This window comes from Nesoenas mayeri (assembly GCF_963082525.1).
Source record: "Nesoenas mayeri genome assembly, chromosome: 22".
In the NCBI taxonomy this organism is placed as follows: Eukaryota; Metazoa; Chordata; class Aves; order Columbiformes; family Columbidae; genus Nesoenas; species Nesoenas mayeri.
Window position 1 is genome coordinate 5437641 of NC_137572.1, and position 20352 is coordinate 5457992.

Genomic DNA, 20352 nt, shown 5'->3' on the forward strand with positions numbered 1-20352 from the left:
TCGATATTAGCACGCCAGCTGCTTTCCAGAGCCCAATTAAAACTGGCTGAACAAACTCAAGCATGGCAGAAAATACACCCATTTCAGACTTCCAGCTTTCGCTGCAGGAAGATTAACAGGCTCTCGGGTCGCCAGGACAGCACCAGCCACATAAAATGAGATAATAACACGGGTTATTTCACAGTTACAATGAGATGCACGCGCGTCCTCGTGAACAACAAGGAGCCAGAGACATGGTGTACAACACGGGGTGGGAGACGTGAGCCGCATCCTGGCAGAATCTGCGTTGAAAAAGAGAAAAACCCAATAAAAAACACCCGATTTCCACTCCGAGCCATTAAACACTCCACGCTGTGGAAGTAATAATAATAACGACCTATCCAGCCATTAGAAGTGTGTTGTTCTTAATGAGGATATCAATTTCCCAGACCTGGATGGGTGATGGAGGGGTGGGAAATGTCAAGATGGATTAACCAGCCTGCGGTGGGGTGGATTTTGTCCACACGCATGCTGAAGGTGCTGCCCACTCCATCGGGCTTCGCTCCCAACCACAAGGACTTTGCAAAGAGCTAAAGGTATTTTTCTTGAGCAAAACTTATCTGTGCTGCTCATTTCTCCTGGGGAGCTGTCCTTGCTGCAATGATAAGGTAGGCTGCGTAGCCCTCTGCACCCTTATTCCAACATCTGGCAGAGAAACAGCACCTTTTGGGGATAAAAACTTAAGTGTTTTGTGCGAGAATAAGGAAAGAGGCAGCGATTGTTGGCTGCCGAGCTTGCCCCAGCCTGGCACAACCCGCATCTCTCCACCGCGGTTCTTTGCACCCTAGCAAACGTTGCCCAGCTACACAGTTTGGAAAATAAACCCAGGGAAGCAAAAATAATCCCTCCCAGGAAGCAGCAACCTGGTAAATCACTCCTGCTTTCCTTTCCTTTTGCAACTCAAAAGAGCATCAAAAATGCTCACGCTCGGCAAGGAAATGGTTTCTTTTCTACGCAGGGTGCGTGTGTGTGATGGGAGAGAATATTCTCTTCTGGCTAATGCAGAGTTGAAGTTTGGCTCCCATCAATCTGCCAGTCTTACCATTGATGAAATAGCTGAGTCATAAAACCTTCCCATTCCAAAAAGAGTTTAAAAATGGGGAGGGGGGAGGGAAGGAATTAAAAAACAAACCAACCCAGAGCAGGGTCTGTAATGGAAACACTAAGCGACTCCAGCTGGAACATCTGTTCGATGTGATTTCCCTTCCACCAGCCACATCAAAGTCAACCTCCTGTGAGTTGTGCGCCGAACATCACAAGTGGGATTAAAATCATGTTTAATAGTTTGATACGCTATAAACTATTTATACTGCCAGAGTGCGGGGGCTCCGTGGAAACACACATCCTGGGATGGGGAGGAGCGGGGTTATTGCTTATCCAAAGCCATTTGCTCCAAACCTCTGAGCACACAGATGCAGTCGCTCATTTTTACACCTTTTTTTTTATGTGGCAAGAAGGGATTTGACTGCATCTGGATTTTTTGCAGTCAGAAGAAGGTTCAGGGCCTGTGAACAGGGGTGATGAGCAAACCCAGGGTCTCCTGCTGCGTTTATCCTTGTAGTATTGGAGTGTTTGATTCCCTTTTGTGGTTCCCGACAGGGAGTGTGAAAGCCCGGGGCTGAAGAGGCATCTCAAGCTGCTTCTAGCTCCTCATTCCTCCTGTTTTGGGATTCAGAGGCTTGGGAAGGCAGCGGAGCACAGAGAGGGGTCAGAACCTGGCGGCCCAAGAGCTGGTAGAGCTCTCAGCCTGTGACCCCAGTGAACATTTCCCAAGGGATAATCTAAAATAGTGGGAGTTGAGGGGTTTACTCAGGTGTCTTGGTGCCTGCACAGCTGGTGGGGAGGGATGCTGGTCCCCTGTAGGGATTCTGGTCCCCCGGGATGATGCTGGTGCCCCCGGGATGATGGTTCCCTCAAGGGATGCTGGTTCCTCAAAGGGATGCTGGTTCCCTGGGGTGATGCTGGTCCCGCAGAGGGACACTGGTCCCCCAGGATGATGGTGTTTCCCGAGAGGGATGCTGGTCCCCCAGGATGCCGCTGGTCCCCTGGGATGCTGCTGGTACCCAGAGCGAGCTGCTTCCAGGGACACGAGGTACCCGGCCATGCGAGCATTTGCACACACGCTCTCCTCCCGGCCACCTGTGGGCTGGCTCTAGCTGATTCCATCATTCAAATTAATTACAAGAAGGCAGGCAGGAATTATAATTGTAACCAAGTGGAATTACGTTCTGATGAGTTACAATTTGGCTCTTTTTTTTTCTTCCCATCTCTAAAATACCCCGAAACGCGCTCGCACACACAAATCCACGCCATCCGCGGCTACTGCAATATTAGAAACCCCAATCCCATTTGTGAAAGGCAAGATCAAAGCCTTTAATTCATTTCCTTTGCTCTTTTTTTTTTTCCCTTTTTTATTATTATTTTATTTTGAGTGCAGGAGGGAGCTGGGCTCATTTTAATACAAAGCGGCTCCTCTGGAAATCGCAGGCACAGCTACTAAACCATCAAACAATGGGGAAGCTACTAAAGAGAACTGTGATTCATACTTAACAAAGGAAGGTGATTAGCTGTTGTTGTCTAACAATAGGGACGTGTCAGGATGCCTGCAAATGAATTAGGAGCCCACTAAATATCTCTAGGCTGTTCTGTTAGGGAAGCTCATTTCTATTCCCAACTGTGCTCATCTTTATTGTCATTTGAGTTGCACATTTTAAAAATTGAGATTAGGGTAAATTGAAAATACCTATAATTTCCCCGTCATCATTTCCCCATCGAGGAGGCAGGTGGCTTTGCTGGCGACAAAGTGGGGCTCCGGTGGGGCATCATAAAATGGAGCAAATGGAGCATCATAAAATCATGAAATAATAGAATCATTTAGGTTGGAAAAGACCTTTAAGATCACCGAGTCCAACCGTTAACCCAACACTGGCAAGTCCCCCTCTAAACCGAGTCCCTAAGGCACCAAACCATGTCCTTAAGGCACTAACCCATGTCCCTAAGGCACCAAACCGTATCCCTAAGGCACTAAACCATGTCCTTAAGGCACCAAACTGTGTCCCTAAGGCATTAATCCATTAATATCCCCTCTCAGACAACACGAAAAATCAAAACGACTCTGGATAGTCTTATTCCCCACCTAAACATCGCAATCTTTTCTCTTCTGGCTTTCTTTCATCAGTTCTCTCCTAAATTTTGTTTGTCACTAAAGCATTTAGATGCTTATTATGTAAAAAGAAGAGAAACTGAGCACCAATTGGAAAAGCTGAAGGGCCTATGACACAACTAAGGGCTTGGCACCGATGATTAAGCTGATGAAAGAGCAGAAATGCCACTTTCATGTTAGCAGATAGACAAAAGATCATCATTACCCAGCACGATATTAAACGGGAGCTTTTCAAAGCAAGAGAGTTGATTTCCTGAAACAGGAACTGGTGCTGGCGTTAACGTTTTTGATGTGAAATGCTGCATCGAATGATTTGCGCGACTCCTCTTTCTGCCTTATTTACTGGTGTTCTCCAAGACGAGAGCAGTGTGCGTGACACGAGCCTGTCTTAGTAAGCCCTGAGCATCGTCTCACAGACTCAAGGAGTCTCAAGGCTTTTGCCATGTTTTTATCATGACCAAATTTTCCTTTCTAGACTCAGAAAGTGCTTCCCAGCCTCAGAAGCTTCTGGGGGTCGCTCATGGGTTTTATCTCCTTCTCTTTGCAGATCCCCCCCTGGTGAACTTGTCGGTGGAGCCGCAGCCGGTCCTGGAGGACAACACTGTCAAATTCCACTGCTCGGCCAAGGCCAACCCCGCCGTCACCCAGTACAGGTAAGGCAGCTGTCCCACTTGCCAGCACCATGTATCTCCATCTATCAAGAGCTTCTCGTGCTCCCCACCATGCGAAATTATCTCCTTCAGGTCACCCAAGAGCACTCGTAGAATCAGAATGATTTTGGTTGGAAGAGACCCTCAAGGTCATCAAGTCCAACCATTAACCTGACTCCAGCACTAAATCGTGTCCCTAAGAACCTCATCTACGTGTCTGTTAAACATCTCTAGGGATGGTGACTCCACCACTTCCCTGGGCAGCTCCAGCTGCGGTTTCTGGTGACATCTCTGTCACAACTTGGTGATGATTCCAGCTCATCACCATGGCTAGAGATGCAATGGCTGGACCCTGATCCCCCAGAGCAGCAGAGACCTGCTCTGGCCTTATCCTTTTCCCAGCATCCCCTCCCCAATGATCCCTGACGCTGCTCTTGCCTTGATGATGTTGTTTCACGGTGAGAGGCTTCAGTTGCCTCCACGTTGGGCCGTCTGCTGCATTTTTGCTGCATGCAGCATGTCCTTGTTCAGAGATTCATTGGCGTTTGGAGTGGATTGAGAGTCCTGGCACCGAGCTGGCGGAGCCATCTGTTTGGGGACATAACGAGCAAAGCGTGCTGAGTGAAAAGTCTATTATGGGAAAATTCCTTTTTTTACATTTTTTTGCCTACCCTTTTATGATTTGAAAAATACAACTCCATTGCCGTCTCTGTGTAACCCTTAAGCACCTGCCATGAGCATCTCTAAGCCCAGGAGAGTGGAGCAGAGCTTGAGCCAGAGCAGAGATCCCAGGGCTGGAGACATGGAGGGACACAGAGGATGGGCTCTCCTTGAGTAGGACATTCTCCTTGAGTGGGACATTCTCCTTGAATGGAATGTTCTTGAGTGGGATGTTCTCCTTGAGTGGAACACTCTCCTTGAGTGCATAGGGTCATTGTTACCACTTGGGATCTTCAATCATTGCTCCAGTGAGCTCGGAGTGGGGTGTGGGGGCTGCCAGCATTAGGAAACACCCCTTTTTCTCAAAGATTTATTGGTCTAATCCAACAAGAATATGAGTATGGAAAACTGCCTTGAAGTTCTGAGCACACAGGCACGAGCGTGCAATCGGTTCTGGGTTTGCAGTTGATGATAATGGAGGAGGCACCTCTGGGGACAGGTCACCATGACCCACCTCCTGTTGGGCTCGTACAGCTTAATTAGCACAATCGAGTTTGCTGGCAGGAGCGATTCCTTCCGGCACAACAAAGCAATAATTGCGTTCCTGGTTACACAGAAGAGTTATTAATTCGAGAAGTCAATTAATGTCAAAGATACAAATAGCCCTGGTTTTGTATTTACAGCTAGGAGGAAAATTAAGCAGGGGACTATCCAGGGAAGGCTACGTCCTTGATTTCATTTTGCTTCCAAAAGATCCCAAAACGCTTCACTAAATACGTAAAGGTGGCAGATTTTTGGCGCTTAAACTTGGAGTCTCCAGGACCGAGATACTTGGAGGTGTGAAAATGCAGAACACAAGCTCGGTGGCTGGTGAAAATGAACTTATTCTGCCTCAAAAACAAACAACAGAGAGGAAATCTGATTCTTTTTTGTGTCTCCTCAGGAGAGAACCACTCTAATACGTCTCCTCTGGCTTCCCTTAACCTCACATAGAGATACCAGATCTTTGTCTTGTGCCGACATTCTTTTTTAATACCTCCCAATATGTTTATCAGTAAATGGCCCTGAAGAGAAAGGAAAAAATGTCTAATAAATCCCCTTTTCTGGGGGTAAATTCCCAGGAGACAAAAATCTCCTTCTGCCCCCACAGAGAACATGGCTTGGATGAAATCAAGGCAGTGGCTTTTTCCTTAAGAGGTTTTTTTTCATGCTCTTTTATATAATATATCACACACAGGTGGGTTTTAACATGAGGAAAACCTGGTTAGGGTGACCTGCTCTTGGAAACGGAGTGGAAAGCTACAGCCCCCACTGCATCTTTTGGGGGGTTTTAATGACATTTTATCCAAAATCTTCAGGTTTCTGCAAAATGTTTGGCCTTGGTGAAATTTTCTAATGGGGGATCAAGCCAGAACCCCTTTGGATTTAAAATCTTGTGATGCTGGGGGGTGGACAGCTTGTTGGGTTTTTTGCATAGGGATTAATTAATCATAGAAGTGGACAATTCTGGGATGGGGAAGGGGTAATTTGGGAATTTTCTGGCTTTTACTGCAAGCAAACAGGCACAAAAGGGAAAGAGAGGGAGAGTAATTAGCTGTCACCATCGTCCCACCACCTGTGCCGACGGGTAAAATTAATGGATAGCAGCAGAAGTCGGGGTGATGTGAAGCGACTCACAACCAGGGCTCCTCTTTTCTCCCTTCAGATCTCTCTGTTTTCCAATCTTCTCCCGGCTTTTGATGTCTGTTGTGTGTCTGTGGGGTGCGTTCTTTTCTTTCCTCGCTGTTATTATTTATCACTCGTGGTAAGAAAGAGAATCTTTAAAGCGACAGAAGAAAATGGGCAAGTTGAATATTGCAAGAGGCAGAGTCCCTCAGCCTTTCGGGCTCCTCAGGTGTTGATTATTGTGGGGGAGTTGGTACAGGCAGCACAATAATAATCCATATCTCACTCTCACCCTCAAGGCCAGCAGAGACCTTTGCAAATATTGTTATTTTTGTAAGCGCAGAGGTGTGGGGGGATATTTTGATTCTGGGGACCACTGCACTTGAAAAATAAAGCATGGGACTGATGGACAAACAGACACCTGCCCAAATATCGGTGACGATCTTCCTGGACCACATGTCCAGAGCTCAGAGCCAGCCCGCAGCATCCCACCAGGAACATCATCTGTTTGTTTGCTTGGTGTGCTCTGGTCTATAGAAAAGACACTTCTTGTTGGGTAAACACTGTTTTATCTCTGAACCAACTGTCACTCATCAAATATTAATCCAAACTCAACTGCTTCTTAAAGAGGTGTTCTCTAAGGGTGATGGGGCTCAGATGCACCTGGTGGGACACAGTGTCCTCACCTTCCTCTGCCTTTGCGTGGGGGAAAATAAAAACATGGGACTTGTTGATGCTGCAAAGGGGCAAACTGGAAAGAGACCCAGTTCCTCCCTTTCTGTTATGTCTAGGTCTGTGGGTATTTTGGCTGCTGGTCTTGGGGGAGAAAGTGACAGATTTGCTACATGACAAAGAGCTGGTAGATGGAAGGAAGAGTCTTGGGAATTGTTTCCTGATGCCACGACTATCGGGTGGAAGGAGAAACCGGCCCAGGCACTGGGAACTGATGTCTCTCATCAGCCTCACTGGGTCAATCGGGCTTCTAGATGTGCACAACCTCTCCGTTCCCAGGTGAAATACCAGGGGAAAAGGTGTATTTGAAGTTGAATGCCTCTTCCATTGAGCTACCAGCAGATATATTCACAGATTAGGTTGCCGAGGCCTGAAGGGATGGTTGGATGATGAGAAGTGGATGCATATACTCGGGGCAATGCGTTTCTTTGGCAACTCTTTACAGATAAGCAGCAAACGATGCATTGTTGGGAAGCCAAGCCACAGCAGTGGCCGTTTTCCCTCTTCTGGCACTATAAAGTCTGAATAGATTTCACTATGAAATTCCGATGCCTTTGAAAAACATCTCCTGGGAGTTGGTGTGTTTGCTGTGTTGCTTGTTTTCTTCTGCCCAGAAGAAAAGTGAACATCCCCCCTGCACCCCGCATTCCCCAGAGCTTCTGACTGCTGAGGCCACCACCTCATGGGCACATATTTTGCTTTCTCCACCACAAAAAAGGCAATCTGCATTATTAAGCTCTTATTACATGCTGAACACATCTCTGTTAATATTTAAAAGGGACGGTCAAGGGTTTGAAACAGATGGTGAAGCCAGTGACCACTGGCAAGGTGTGAAGTCCACAGTCACGCTGCCCATTGGGCTCAATGTCATGTTCACATAGGAAAAATAATGGGACAGCTCTGCTGGGGACAGCAAGGAGACCCTTGGGTGTCCCTGCGGAGCAGGAGAGATGATGTGGGATCATCTGGTCCAGGCAAGAAGCATTTCAGCATCTTCAGGTGGAACCGTCACACTGGCTCTGCGCCATTTCTTGGCACGTTCTGGACCTGTTTCCCCAAAACCAGCTCCATCCTTCAGTCCAGCGGGAAAGGGCCCTGCAGGCATTTCACAGCAGCGACAGCATAAATCTAATTTATAGACACAGCAAAACGGGGGCTGAAATGAATGCGAAGCACACGGAGGTCTTGAGTCATTGGCACGGTGACGTTTTTCTTCCTGGCTATATCTCTGTTTTCCTGCCCAGGTTTGTCTTTGTAGTTTCCTCCCAGACAACTGGACCTTTGCTCTGAAGTGAAAATGAAAGCTGGCAGAAGAAAAAAAGAAAATATATATACATATATATATATATATATATATGACGGGAAATGAATTCTTCAGATCTCCTCTGTGATGCATCAGCCCCATCTGCCAGCGAGCGCAGCGGCGGCTGCAGAGGGAAAGACAGGCTCTAAAAATAAAATACAAAATAAAATACTAGGCAGAAATATCCCTGGGATGCTGGCGGACTCCACCAAGATACGTGAGGCCGGGAGGGTGACTGGAAAGGCACATCCTTGGCTCCCCGAGCCACATCTCCTCTCCCATTTGCAAAGGAACGCGGCGGCTTCTCCAGCCGAATTTAACCACCTTTAATCGGAGTTATTCCAAACCACACTCGCCGCTTCCTTCACGCACTCCCGCAGGACGATGGGCTGATTTCACAGAACGAAAAGCCTCAAGCAAATCTTGTCACACAAGAAAATTGATTTTTCAAAACTGACTTTTACAAGATTACTGGTGAGTTTGGGGTTTTTTGGGTTTTTTTCCACCCTCTTGTCTTTCTTCTCTATCGTTCTCTTCCAGTCTCATGAGGTGGCTTCAGATCTAAGGAAATTAGAGATGCTGTGACTCAACTGAAAATGTAAAAAGAGGGAGAAAAAAATGAAAAGAAATTACACCCAGCACTCAGCACTCAGCACCTCCTCCCCTGCTGCCTCTGAAGGATACGGCCACCTATGTTTGTATTTGGGAAGTTCTAGAGATGCCTCCATCACTTCTTGGTCATCCATTCCTTGGTGATCCTAAGCTGGATCACAGGGGCTTTTTCTTTCTCTTCTTATTTTCCCTTGTTAAAGAAATAAGAGAGTTTCCTCCTGCCGCTCGATTCAGAGACATCTCAATGTCTTTTGTTAAAAAATATTCAGAGAGGGGAAATGTTGCCTTGAAGTCATTTCAGACAGCTTAAAATATGCTAAGCTTTTGTGTTACTGCAATATAAATAATGAATCCTCTTACGGCTTCCGAGTTGAGCAAGATGTTGATTTAAGAACATTCATCTCTGTTTGTGCAGAACATGGCCAGGGACACGTGTGGTGTGAAGGATGAGGCCGGAAAGACCCCCCAAAAAGGGGACTGTTTGGTCTCATCCGTCATGGAGAAACTCCATTATTTTCAGCTCTTGATGTTGTCCTTGGGTTTGTGCTCCCATCCAAACTCTCCAGAAGCCACTGGCAAATATTAAAGTGAAGGAAGAACATGAGCTGTTGGCTCTGGATTCGAATCAAGCGACGCTTATTGCTCAGCTCGGCTTTTCTATTGAAGCATGTAATTAAGGACTTAAATCTTTTTACTTTTGGAGAGTTCTCATTTTTTAAATACTGTTTCTTGCTGGTTTATGCAGAAGTCGATAGATAATCACAAATCAGTCTGTTGTACCAGTGTGCAGTCACATTTTCTCGTATTATTGATTATTTTCTTTATTTTGTCGTATCATACGATTATTTTCTCATAACGTGGCTGAGAACAGTGTTGTTACAGGATGGTCTAAGTGGATCAAGAGGCTTGGCCAAGAATAGTGACTTGAGTATAATTTTGAGGGCAGGATGGATGGATGGATAGATGGAAGAATTTCATAGTGAAAAAATGAACAGATCCTTTGGTGAACTTGCAACTTTATTCTACTTCTTCACCCGTATGTTGCCTGTTAGCACAAGGGGAATGCATTTCTGGATGTATCATTTATTATTCCTCCTTATGAACTACCAGATCCCCCAGTTACTCCCAGTTGAGCCAGTGGAGCCCCATGTTGGATTCCACTGAAATTGTTGCCCTTGGCATGTTCCACAAGAAGGTTCCTACAGAATTAGGACTCAACCCATCTTCACCTGGGGCGCACACCTCCAAGTGCCTTCATTGGTCACTTGAATCATTTGATCTAGACACAGTTCAGCCCCGAATAATTAACTTTTCTGGCAGGATCATCCAAGGAACCTGCCAGAGAAGGAGCTTGTGCCTCTTACCAATCTGAGGACACGCCAAAATTCAGGTAGATAAAGCCTAAAAAGCGAGTTTGAATGGTGGGATGGAAACAAGAAAGAGAAAACTCTTTGAAAAGCCACCCAGGGGCTCTCTGGCCAGAAAGGCAGGAGCCATTCCTGCCTGCGTGCCCATCGTTTCTGCCCTAAAACATGCAGATTTGGTAGTCATCCAAAACATGTGGTCCTGGCTCTGAGATCCCCCTGACAGCAAATTTCTAATGTTGATGAGGTGCTGCACTTTTTTATCTCCCTTTAGCACCATTTTTTATCTTGCAAATCCCAAAGGAATTGCACGGTGAGGTTTAAAGTTGTAAATACCACAAGCACAGGTGATGTTTTTTAAGGTGAAAAATAAGCTGGGGACTCCAAGCTCAGCCAGGACTAAAGGGTGACTCACATGTCCAAAATTTCCCCAGGATAAGCAATTTTGGCAGCTGGCTGTCATAGCCTGCTTCTTCAGCCCTGCCTGAATGCTTTCCAACTACCTCTGCACCTAGAAAAAACAAGAATTTAATATTCATAATTTAACTTGGGGTGGAAAAGTGCAGTTTTCATATGATCCCATGGCTCTGGGGTTGAGTTTTATGGAGGGGAGATGAGTTATGGCAAAAAGGGTGGGTTTGTGAAAGGTGAGGGGAAGAAAAGCATCCATCATGGCAAGAGAAGCACCAAAAAAGGGATTAATGGGGACAGGGTGGGTGCACAATCTCCTGGGAAGGGAAGGAAGAGGATGGGGGATTTTGATTATCTGTGTTACACCATTGACTATTTGCGTTATGCCATTGATTATCTCCATTACATCATCAATTATCTGCATTGCTCCATTGATTTTCAACGTTACACCATTGATTATCTGCACTACACCATGATTATCTGCGTTACACCATTGGTTATCTGTGTTACGCCATTGATTATCCGCATGGCTCATCAGCCGCCTTTAACCATTTCCAACAGTTGACCAGTCAAGTTGTTGACAAGTTAACAGCTTTGTTTACTTCTTCCCCTTCGCTTCTGCGGCCAATTTGTTCTGATCCCCATGCTAAGAGAAAGGGTATTTGGATTGTTTTCTTGCCAAAATGACACGACTTTAATTGTGCCTTTTGGGAGAGAGAAACATTCTCATCTTGGTTTCTCCAGGCACAGAATTGGCCTTGGGGTGTTCGTGCCCGTCTCCGGAGAGCTGAACTCCGCTTCCACATCTTTCAGGTGGGATCTGGGGAGCCCTAAGAAGCCCCTCAGTAATTTTTTCCCACTCTTGGGACCTGCTGATGCAGAGGAGACACAAAACCCGTGCACCTCTGTCAACGGCTGCAGTTTGATGAGCAATCAGGCTCCTCGCCGGCCTCCTGCCTTGGCAGGAGGAGCAATGCCAGAGCTGAGATGAGACGGGAAATCAAACCAGAGGTTTCTTCTGCACGGCAAGGTGTTATTATGATCATCAAAACCCCAGAGTGTTTAAAAACAGTCAAATCCCATGTATTGTGGCAAGCGCAATCAGACACTCAAGCCTGACCTCTTGAAATTCAGGAAAAGGTTGTAATATTTCTCACTGATTTTTGTTTCTGAAAAAGGCGACATGAAAAAAAATTAGGAGGGGGAGTGTAGCAAAGTCGGCTCAGAAGCTTTTCCTTGAGTACAGTTGGTACCATCGTCTTTGCTCCCTGCGCCATAAGGAAGGATGCTCAGCGCTTTGCTCAGGGCTCTGCCCTCCCGAACTTAATTAAACCCCACTCTGCAAGGCCCAGCTTTGTAATTTAGGTGGTGGTGAGATTACCCAGCTGATAAATGAAGCCAGCAAAGGGAGTGGGACCGAGGAACCATGCAGGACCCACATGTCTTCATTAGGAAGGGAGCTGGCAGGAGGAGAGGGACAACCCCATAGATCACCATTATGGAAATTTACTCCTAATAAAGACATAATTTGGACCATACATCACGCCGGAGCCGTGCGGGAGTGTTGGTGACACCACTCGGACCATGTCGCTCCTTCAATCATTTCAAGGGTGATGCTCAGCAAAGGTGGAGCTGCCACCATGAGCCACCCACTATCCTTGCCCATCTTGGACCATGCCTATCGTCCATGAAGGACCATCCTTGCCCATCTTGGACTCTGCTCATCGTCCATGAAGGACCATCCTTCTCCATCATCGTCCCATGAAGGGGGACAGGGTGACACTCCCATGGGGACGGCTCTCGTTATGGCACTTCAATTCCAAACTGAAGGTACCGTTGGCAATAAAGCAAGAAAACCCATTCTCTGAGCAGTTTCTCACAATTAATAGCCATTCCCAGGAATGAAACGTTAATTAATTCATTCCATCAGCCACGCATTTATTTAAGGTATTTGTGGGTGTTCTCACTACTTTTATTAAGCAATTAAAATGCGTCCAAGAAAATATTTATCTGTTTTAAGCTGTTCTTAGTAAACACAATTTATATGGCAAGCAAGTGCTTTATTTCGCCTTGTTTAATTAAAAATTACGATACACGCCGCTTCCCCGGGTTGCAGCCAATCTGCTGAGAGTTCTGGTTCAAGGAACACGTGTGGCAAAAAGCAGCTCCTTAGAAAGGATCTGCATAGCCAGAACTATGGATTTAAGTCCCACCTTCCGTTCAAAGGACACAGTACAGATGTGGGGTTTTTTATTCTTTAATTATTGGGTTTTTTGCTGCTGTCTCTAGTAATTCCTTTGAAGCCGGGATTGAAATATTGGTTGAAATCTGTCTTTCTCCATCACCCTGACTGATTCAATTTCCAGAAGATACTGAATTGGGAGGCACTGGGCACTGCCCCCAGTGAAAAACAGCAATAAAAAGCAGGTTAGAAATATGAAGAAGGAAATAAAATATAAATCAACCTGGAAGAGAAGAAATACCCATGTGGGGAAAGAGGTGAGACATTAGGAAGAAATCCCAAAGAGCCAAAGCAGCGCATGGGGCTGCTGGAGCATCTTCCATGTCTTCTCGGCTCCGTTTTATTCAGATTCTGTTTATAAATAATTACACCAATTATTTATAAATAATCACCAAAGCATCATTGACCATCCAAACCTTCGGAATGTGTCACTTGTGCTGTTTTTTCCATATGAGGAACCTCCCTCCAGCCTGGAAAATGAGCAGGAGACCCGTGGGAGGACCATGAGCAGATGCTCTTCACCTTGAAGGTGACATCTTCTCCAAAACCACCACCAAGGCATCCACAACTTGTCCCAGTGCCTAATGGGACAAATCCATCCCGCAGCACCCACATCTATCCCCATCCAACATCCCACCCCAACCAGAGGAGGGAGCCCCAAGACAATTTACCCATCGGTTGTTTTGGGGAGGATTATTATGATTGTTTTTTCCCAGGCTGTGTTTTCTTTCCTTTCCCCGCGCAGAGCGGCTGGAGTTTCACTCCTCCTGACAGCATCTCCCGTCTTTCCCACCCGCTCTGGAACGGCGGTTGCCAGCTGGTGCCCCGTTAGGTCACGTTTGCTTGTTGTTTGGCAAACAGCGGCTTAATTCAAGTGCTGAGTTGACAGCTTGTTCTCTGAGACAATTTGCGAGCGGCGGCGGCGCAAATGCCAGCTTGGCTTTTCAGGGCGATGTTATTTCAGCTGCCTCAAAGGGATAAAGTTCTCTTGCACTGGAAAAAAAATAGAAGAAGAGGGTGAAAATGGGGTAAAGCTGGAAAGGTTTTTAGCAGTTTCGATGTGGAGGCATGAGTGAAGTTGGTTGTCAAGGGGCTGCTGTGTCCTGGCACCGTGGTTCCCCATCCACCTCTCATCTGATGCTCTTTTTCCTCCAACAGGTGGGCAAAAAAAGGCCAAGTGATTAAAGAAGCCTCTGGTGACTTCTATGAAACCATTGTGGACCACACTTTCTTCTTTGAACCCGTCTCCTGCGAAGTCACCAACGCGCTGGGCAGCACGAACATCAGCAGGACTGTGGACGTCTACTGTAAGTAACCCATCAGCTTGAACCTGGCTTTCCAGGGCTAAGCGGGACCAACAGAGCCGCTGAAAGTTAATGGGAAGGGGACACGGCTCGATGTGACATGTCCAGGGTGACCAAGAGCCAGTGGGCTCACTTGCACCTCCAGCTTTGTGTGGTGGGACCCATTAATTCCTCCTGAATAATGTGGGACCCATGATTTCCTCCTGATTAATGTGGTTGGACCCATGATTTCCTCCTGGTTGAGATGGTGGGACCCACAATTTCCTCCTGCTTGATGTGGTGGGACCCACAATTTCCTCCTGCTTGATGTGGTGGGACCCATGATTTCCCCCATGGTTTCACTCATGCTGGTGGTCCCTGGGGTTATTCTGGGGTTGCGGGAGAGTCTCAGGCTCTTTATTTGGAGTTCTTACATAGCCGTGACCCACAAAAGGTCCATCAAGACCTACCACTGCTTCTTCTGACACGGTGACCTCTTTGGTTTGATGGTTCTGGTTGCCACAGCCCGTCACCGGGAGTAACGCCGGTCTCCTCTCTGCAGTTGGGCCCCGGATGGCGACAGAACCACAGTCCCTCCTCGTTGACCTGGGCTCTGATGCCGTCTTCAACTGCGCCTGGACCGGGAACCCGTCCCTCACCATCGTCTGGATGAAGCGAGGCTCAGGCGTGGTAAGAACTGGCATATTTGGGATATGAAATGTTGCGTGAAGCTCCTCATTTGGGAGCCTGGATCCAGCCCAGTGAACTTCTCCATGTCCCTTTTGTCCTGAAGAGTGTTAAGGAGCTTTGCAAATATTAATCTCAGCTCAGTCAGCCCAGGGAGGTACAAGATCCGCTTTGCAGACAGGAGAGCTCAGCAAAGCCACGCTAAGGAGCTCAAGGAGGGTTGAGGCATTAAAATCGCCCAGAAGACACACCCAGATCTGGGGTTGAAAAGAATCTTTCAGCTTTGTCTGTCCTAAAGGCTGATTTACTCAGCTCAAGACTGGGTTTTATCCAGAGCCGGGCTCAGAGGAGCGAGATGAACAGACTGAGCCTCCTCACATCACCCCCACTTTTGGAGCACTTTCTGCCTCCCCAGAAGGAAACAAATCAGAGACAGACAAGAGTGCAAGGCCAAGTAAACACAAATATTTTCATGGAAATCTTTGTAGCTGGTGCTAAAACTGTGGGTTTAAATAGGATCTGACACTTGCTGTCTCTGCCTTGTGCCAGGTTAGGGGTGAAAATCCCATCTTTCTTGCTACAGGGGACTCAAAGCCCTGGGGGACAGAGGGACAACTGGGAGGAATTAACCCCCAGCCACACGTTTCCAGCACCAAAACGTGTTGCTCCAAAAGCCACCATTTATTTTAGACCCGCTACGTTTTATTTTCTCAATACAGCCTCAGCCCAATCCTTCTGCTCCAGCGATTTTCCAAGTTGGGGCTTGCCAAAAGCAGCTGGGATTTCCCTGGCTGTCCAGACACAATTTCCAGCTCTCCATGTTGATCTCCCGCCATTTCTGGGTTTGAAATCCACAGGATTTACATTTCCAAAACACTTTGTCATTTTTTTCCTTGTGTTCCTACACCACGTACGACTTGGGCTCACCCGCTTCATTTTCTCTGGGCTGCCCTGAAGCTTGTGGCTCACGTCTCTTATTTTCCTTATACTTTTTCCCCCTGAAACAAATCCCCTTCCTCTCTTGCAGGTCCTGAGCAATGAGAACAAGCTGACCCTGAAGTCCGTCCGCCAGGAGGATGCCGGGAAATACGTCTGCCGAGCCGTGGTGCCGCGCGTCGGCGCCGGGGAGCGGGAGGTGACGCTCACCGTCAATGGTACCTCTTCATTTCCTCCCGTTCCTCTCGCTCATGTCACTAAATTATCCCCTTGGATACTTGCTTTCCAAGCAAATCCCACCCACAGCTGGATTAGGGAGGGTCCTACCCTGCAAGAAATACAAATAGATCAGGTTTTGCGTTTGTTTTCCTGGCGGTGCATGGGTTAAGGCAAAAAGAAAATACATTATCTAAGACCTGCTTGGTTCCTTATTATCAACAGGGGTTTATTGAGTAGCTGGGAGCTGGCATCTTTAAATCTTTAATAGATTTATCTTGCAAAAAGTCTCGCAAGGTCGGAGAGCGCTGTTGTCTCTTGTTGTACAGGCGGAGAGCTGGGAATTGAGCCTGGAGCCGGGACCAGCAGCTTAATCACTCTCTCAGTCAGGATACCAGTGCTATATATATATATATTTATATATCTGTGTGTGTGGATATATATATATATATATAAAAATATATATATAAATATATATAAATATATATATATATAAATATATATATATATACCAGTGCTATATAGCTCCTCCTATATGCCTATAGAGCTCTTTGGGGATCAAGATGTGACCCAGACTTTCACTCTCGCCCAGGAGCACCCCAGACCCCCAGAGCTTAATGATGATGTGGCCACAGCAGCAATTAAGGAATTTCAGCCTCAGTATGGAAAGAAAAATCTCCAGGCAAGGCTGCGAATTGTATAAATCAAGCATTAATTTTGCATTGTCCCTCACCCGGGTGACAAACTGGCTCGCTGTCACAAATAAGCCGAGAAGCGGCTCAAGCGTTAATTTTAAAGACAGGTGACTACTGGCAAGGGAAGCCAAGGGCAGCGCAACAGGGGGATGGAAACCCAACCACTCCCTTGACTTGGGCTGCTGGGTTTTAATTACAATTAAATGAGCTGGCGGAAAACAAAGCAACGAATTAGCGCAAACAAAGAAGCTGAGCAGGTGCTGAGCTTTTCGCCTCACAGAGCAAATGGGTGGTGAGACGATTGTCTTGGTGTGACCAGGTGTCTTTCTCCTTGGGCTGGGGTTCATCACAATGAGGAGATGACATTCTTGGGGATATGGTTTAGTGCCAGTGTTGGGTTAATGGTTGGACTGGTTGATCTTAAGGATCTTTTCCAACCAGAATTATGATTTTATGATTCAATAAGCAAGCCCAGCCTGCCATAGAACTGGGCTTAGTCTGGAGAACATCACGGTGTCCCCTCAACTCATGCCCATTGAGAGCTTCACCAAACACGTCCCCACCACTGCTGGTGGACCTTGGGATGATCCTTTGCATAAGAAAACGGGCAAAGTTTCTCAAACTTCTTCAGGAAGCAAAGAGTTAAACCAAATTCTCACTCCGAGCCATTCCCAATGCCACGGAGGCTTTCGAGAAGAGGTCTGGATGGAGACATTGAGTCCATTCTTCCATTACTCCAGGGCTCCTGAGTCAATGTGCCACCTTCTCTTTTGTGCCGGCCACCAGGACCACGCAAATAAAATTGGTACCGGCGCTCTAAAAATAACCACGACCAATAACTCCATCATTTATATCCATAGCAACGTCGTTTAAAGCCTTTTTTTCCTGCCCGTGGGCTGTGTCACGCCAAGATCATACGGAGCCAGAGCCTGGTGGAGAATCAAAGAGGCTGTAACTTGGTGCTGTTATTTCTGGGCATGTTCATCTCACAAATGGTCTTTTAGTCGTCGGCTGTTATCATGATGATAAGCCCTCAACTCGGAACTCCTAAAGCAATAATAAAACTCAAAGCCATTGGCATTCGTGTCATTTAAAATCCGCTCTCCTTGGGGAAAATGAGCCTTTTAATGATTATTAAGCCATTTTTCTCGAGCCGTCACCCAGTCTTGGAGAGCCTCCAGGATTTATAAGTGACATACAACTGTTAAAATAGAAAGAAGATGGGATTTATTATTATTATTATTATTTAGACCTGGCCTACAGATCCCATCAGTGCTCTTGGCTTTGGGTTCATCGGGGCAGGAGGATAACGCACCACATGTTTCCTTAGCCAAGAAGCTTAGAAGAACATATTTTTTGGTCCATTTTCATGAGCTCCGTCAATAAATGGGCAATTTGGATGAGAATCAGTCAGGAACACCCAGACTGATCATTTCTCCTCACTTCACCCCAAATCCCTTAGACTTAGAGGAATGCCTCAAAATGGGCAAAATTTCTCCAATCCACAAAGGACGAATCGATGGGAGGATGAGAAAACTCTCCCATTCCGACCATCCCAGAGACCAGGGCTCAGGACCCAACTGCACTTGTCCTCAGTAGAATATGCTTTAATTAAAGAGGTGAATAATGAGCAATTATGATGCCAGATTTTGGGGTGATCCTGGGGCGGGGGGGGGAGATTAATTAAGAAATCTGAGAGATCGCAGAAGAGGAAGACAAAGGGGGCTGGAATCTCTCGGGTTTTTTGGAGCAAATATCCCTTAGAGGCCAAGTTCACCGAGGAGATTCCTGCGGGGTGATTTAGTCACCATCCAACGCCAAAAATGGGGAGATGCTGGTGCTTTTGGGGGGCGGTTTGCAGAAAAGGAGCAAAAAGCAAAGCTGTAGGAGCTCGTCCTCCATCCCTCCCCCTCAAAGAGAGACCCCAATGTCCCTTGGTGTCTCTGTCACCCGTGTGAGATGCCAACCTCCCTCTCCTTGCTTTGCAGGGCCACCCATCATCTCCAGCACCCAGACGCAACACGCCCTCCACGGCCAAAAAGGGCAGATCAAGTGCTTCATCCGCAGCACCCCGCCGCCCGACCGAATCGTGAGTAGCACCCATGGGGCACATAATGGGCGCCTTGTGCAATTTCGGGCGCCCAATGTGGGGCGAACCTTTCCCTGAGTTGACCCTTCACTTTCTCGGCAGGCTTGGTCCTGGAAGGAGAACGTTCTGGAGTCGGGGACCTCCGGGCGCTACACGGTGGAGACGGTGAGCACGGATGAGGGCGTCATCTCCACGTTGACCATCAGCAACATCGTGCGGGCCGATTTCCAAACCATTTACAACTGCACCGCTTGGAACAGCTTCGGCTCCGACACCGAGATCATCCGGCTCAAAGAACAAGGTGGGCAGCAGGAACCGGGGAGATGCTGCGAGAGGGTCAGAAAAAGCAATTTTGGGATGGAAAATGGAAATTAGGAAGGATGGTGAGGATTCTCCGACCGTGATAGATGCATCCTTGGGATGCCTGGTCTTGGCAGAGGGTTGGGACATGGGACGAGCACTGCAAAGTCCCATGTCTTGAGATGGTATCACCCCATTTCTGCCTGTTCTGCTGAAACTGGAGGATCATTTCAAACCTCAGAGACACAGGAACAACCTCTCCTACCAAATCCCGCTGCTCCGCAGCATCGGGAGTGAGTGGTAGGGAGGTTTTTGGGCTGGTGGCAACGTGTTTTACCCACCCAGGGGATGACCAGGGGGTTTCCATTCAATGGCAAGGGAGGGAGATGGATTTGTGAGAAACTCGTAGCTCCTGGAGAGCCTCCAGGTCTCTCTGATTTTATTAAATGCCAGGGCAGGCAGGTGGATTGTTCTCATTAAGCCATGATTTATAGGCAGAGGCTGCGGTCCAGATTAAATCAGAGCTAAATGAACCCCTTAAAAATTAGCCTTGGGCTCCTTCCAACGCAAACAAGAGCCAGGGGTTCGTTCCAGGTCGGCTGCCAGGCGGCCGGGAGCGCTTGGTGACAAACCCGTGTCCCCACGGAAGGTGACACGGCATCCAAGTCGTTTACCGGCTCCAAGCATCCCTGCGAGAGAATGCGAGGGGACATCCCTGCCCCTGGGCAGGGGGACACCGTCGGGTGGCTGGGGACACTGTAGGGCGGCTGAGGATGCCGTAGGGTGGCAGGTGACGTCCCCTTCATGGGGACACCCCCGCGCTTGGAAGACGTGTGCGCTTGGGCTGTTGCGAGGCTGTGGACACTTGCTTTATTTTCAAACAGGTACGGAAATGAAATCAGGAGCTGGTATTCAAGCAGGTACGGAAAACAAAACCAATACTAACAAAATCCTGAGCTGATGGGTGAATGTGAATTTGTCCCCAGCCGTTTGTCACAGCCGAGGACCCGGCGGCCTCCTCCTGGCCCGGCAGGGCAGGCAACACCTTAAAAAGCTGCAAAAAAAAGACCACAAAAAAGGGGAAAAATAAATTACAAAAAGGAGGGAGCAGTAGAAGTTTCCAGGGTCGTTCGCAGACATCAGCTTGGCTCGGCATCCGCGGTGTTTTGGGGGATTTTGGGGTCGATGCTGCGGGATGCAGCGCCCTCGCACCTTCCTCATCCTCTGTGCCAGAGCCGAGGCCAAACCGCTCCTCAGCACCAGGTCCCTGTCACCAGCGCCTTGATTTTTGTCCATCCCAGCCCT

General features: G+C 47.5%; 1 protein-coding gene across 1 annotated transcript in view; it reads left to right on the forward strand.

Moving 5' to 3' along the window:
- The window catches only part of KIRREL3 (kirre like nephrin family adhesion molecule 3), a gene marked incomplete at both ends in the record, with an annotated part of 215526 nt that overhangs the window by 189529 nt on the left and 5645 nt on the right, over window positions 1-20352 (forward strand). The window contains 7 exons of the mRNA XM_080357923.1: window positions 3750-3855; window positions 14000-14148; window positions 14687-14814; window positions 15839-15965; window positions 18647-18747; window positions 18850-19048; window positions 19932-19967. Of these exons, the coding sequence (XP_080214049.1) occupies window positions 3750-3855; window positions 14000-14148; window positions 14687-14814; window positions 15839-15965; window positions 18647-18747; window positions 18850-19048; window positions 19932-19967 (846 nt within the window). The remainder of the gene's footprint in view (window positions 1-3749; window positions 3856-13999; window positions 14149-14686; window positions 14815-15838; window positions 15966-18646; window positions 18748-18849; window positions 19049-19931; window positions 19968-20352) is intronic.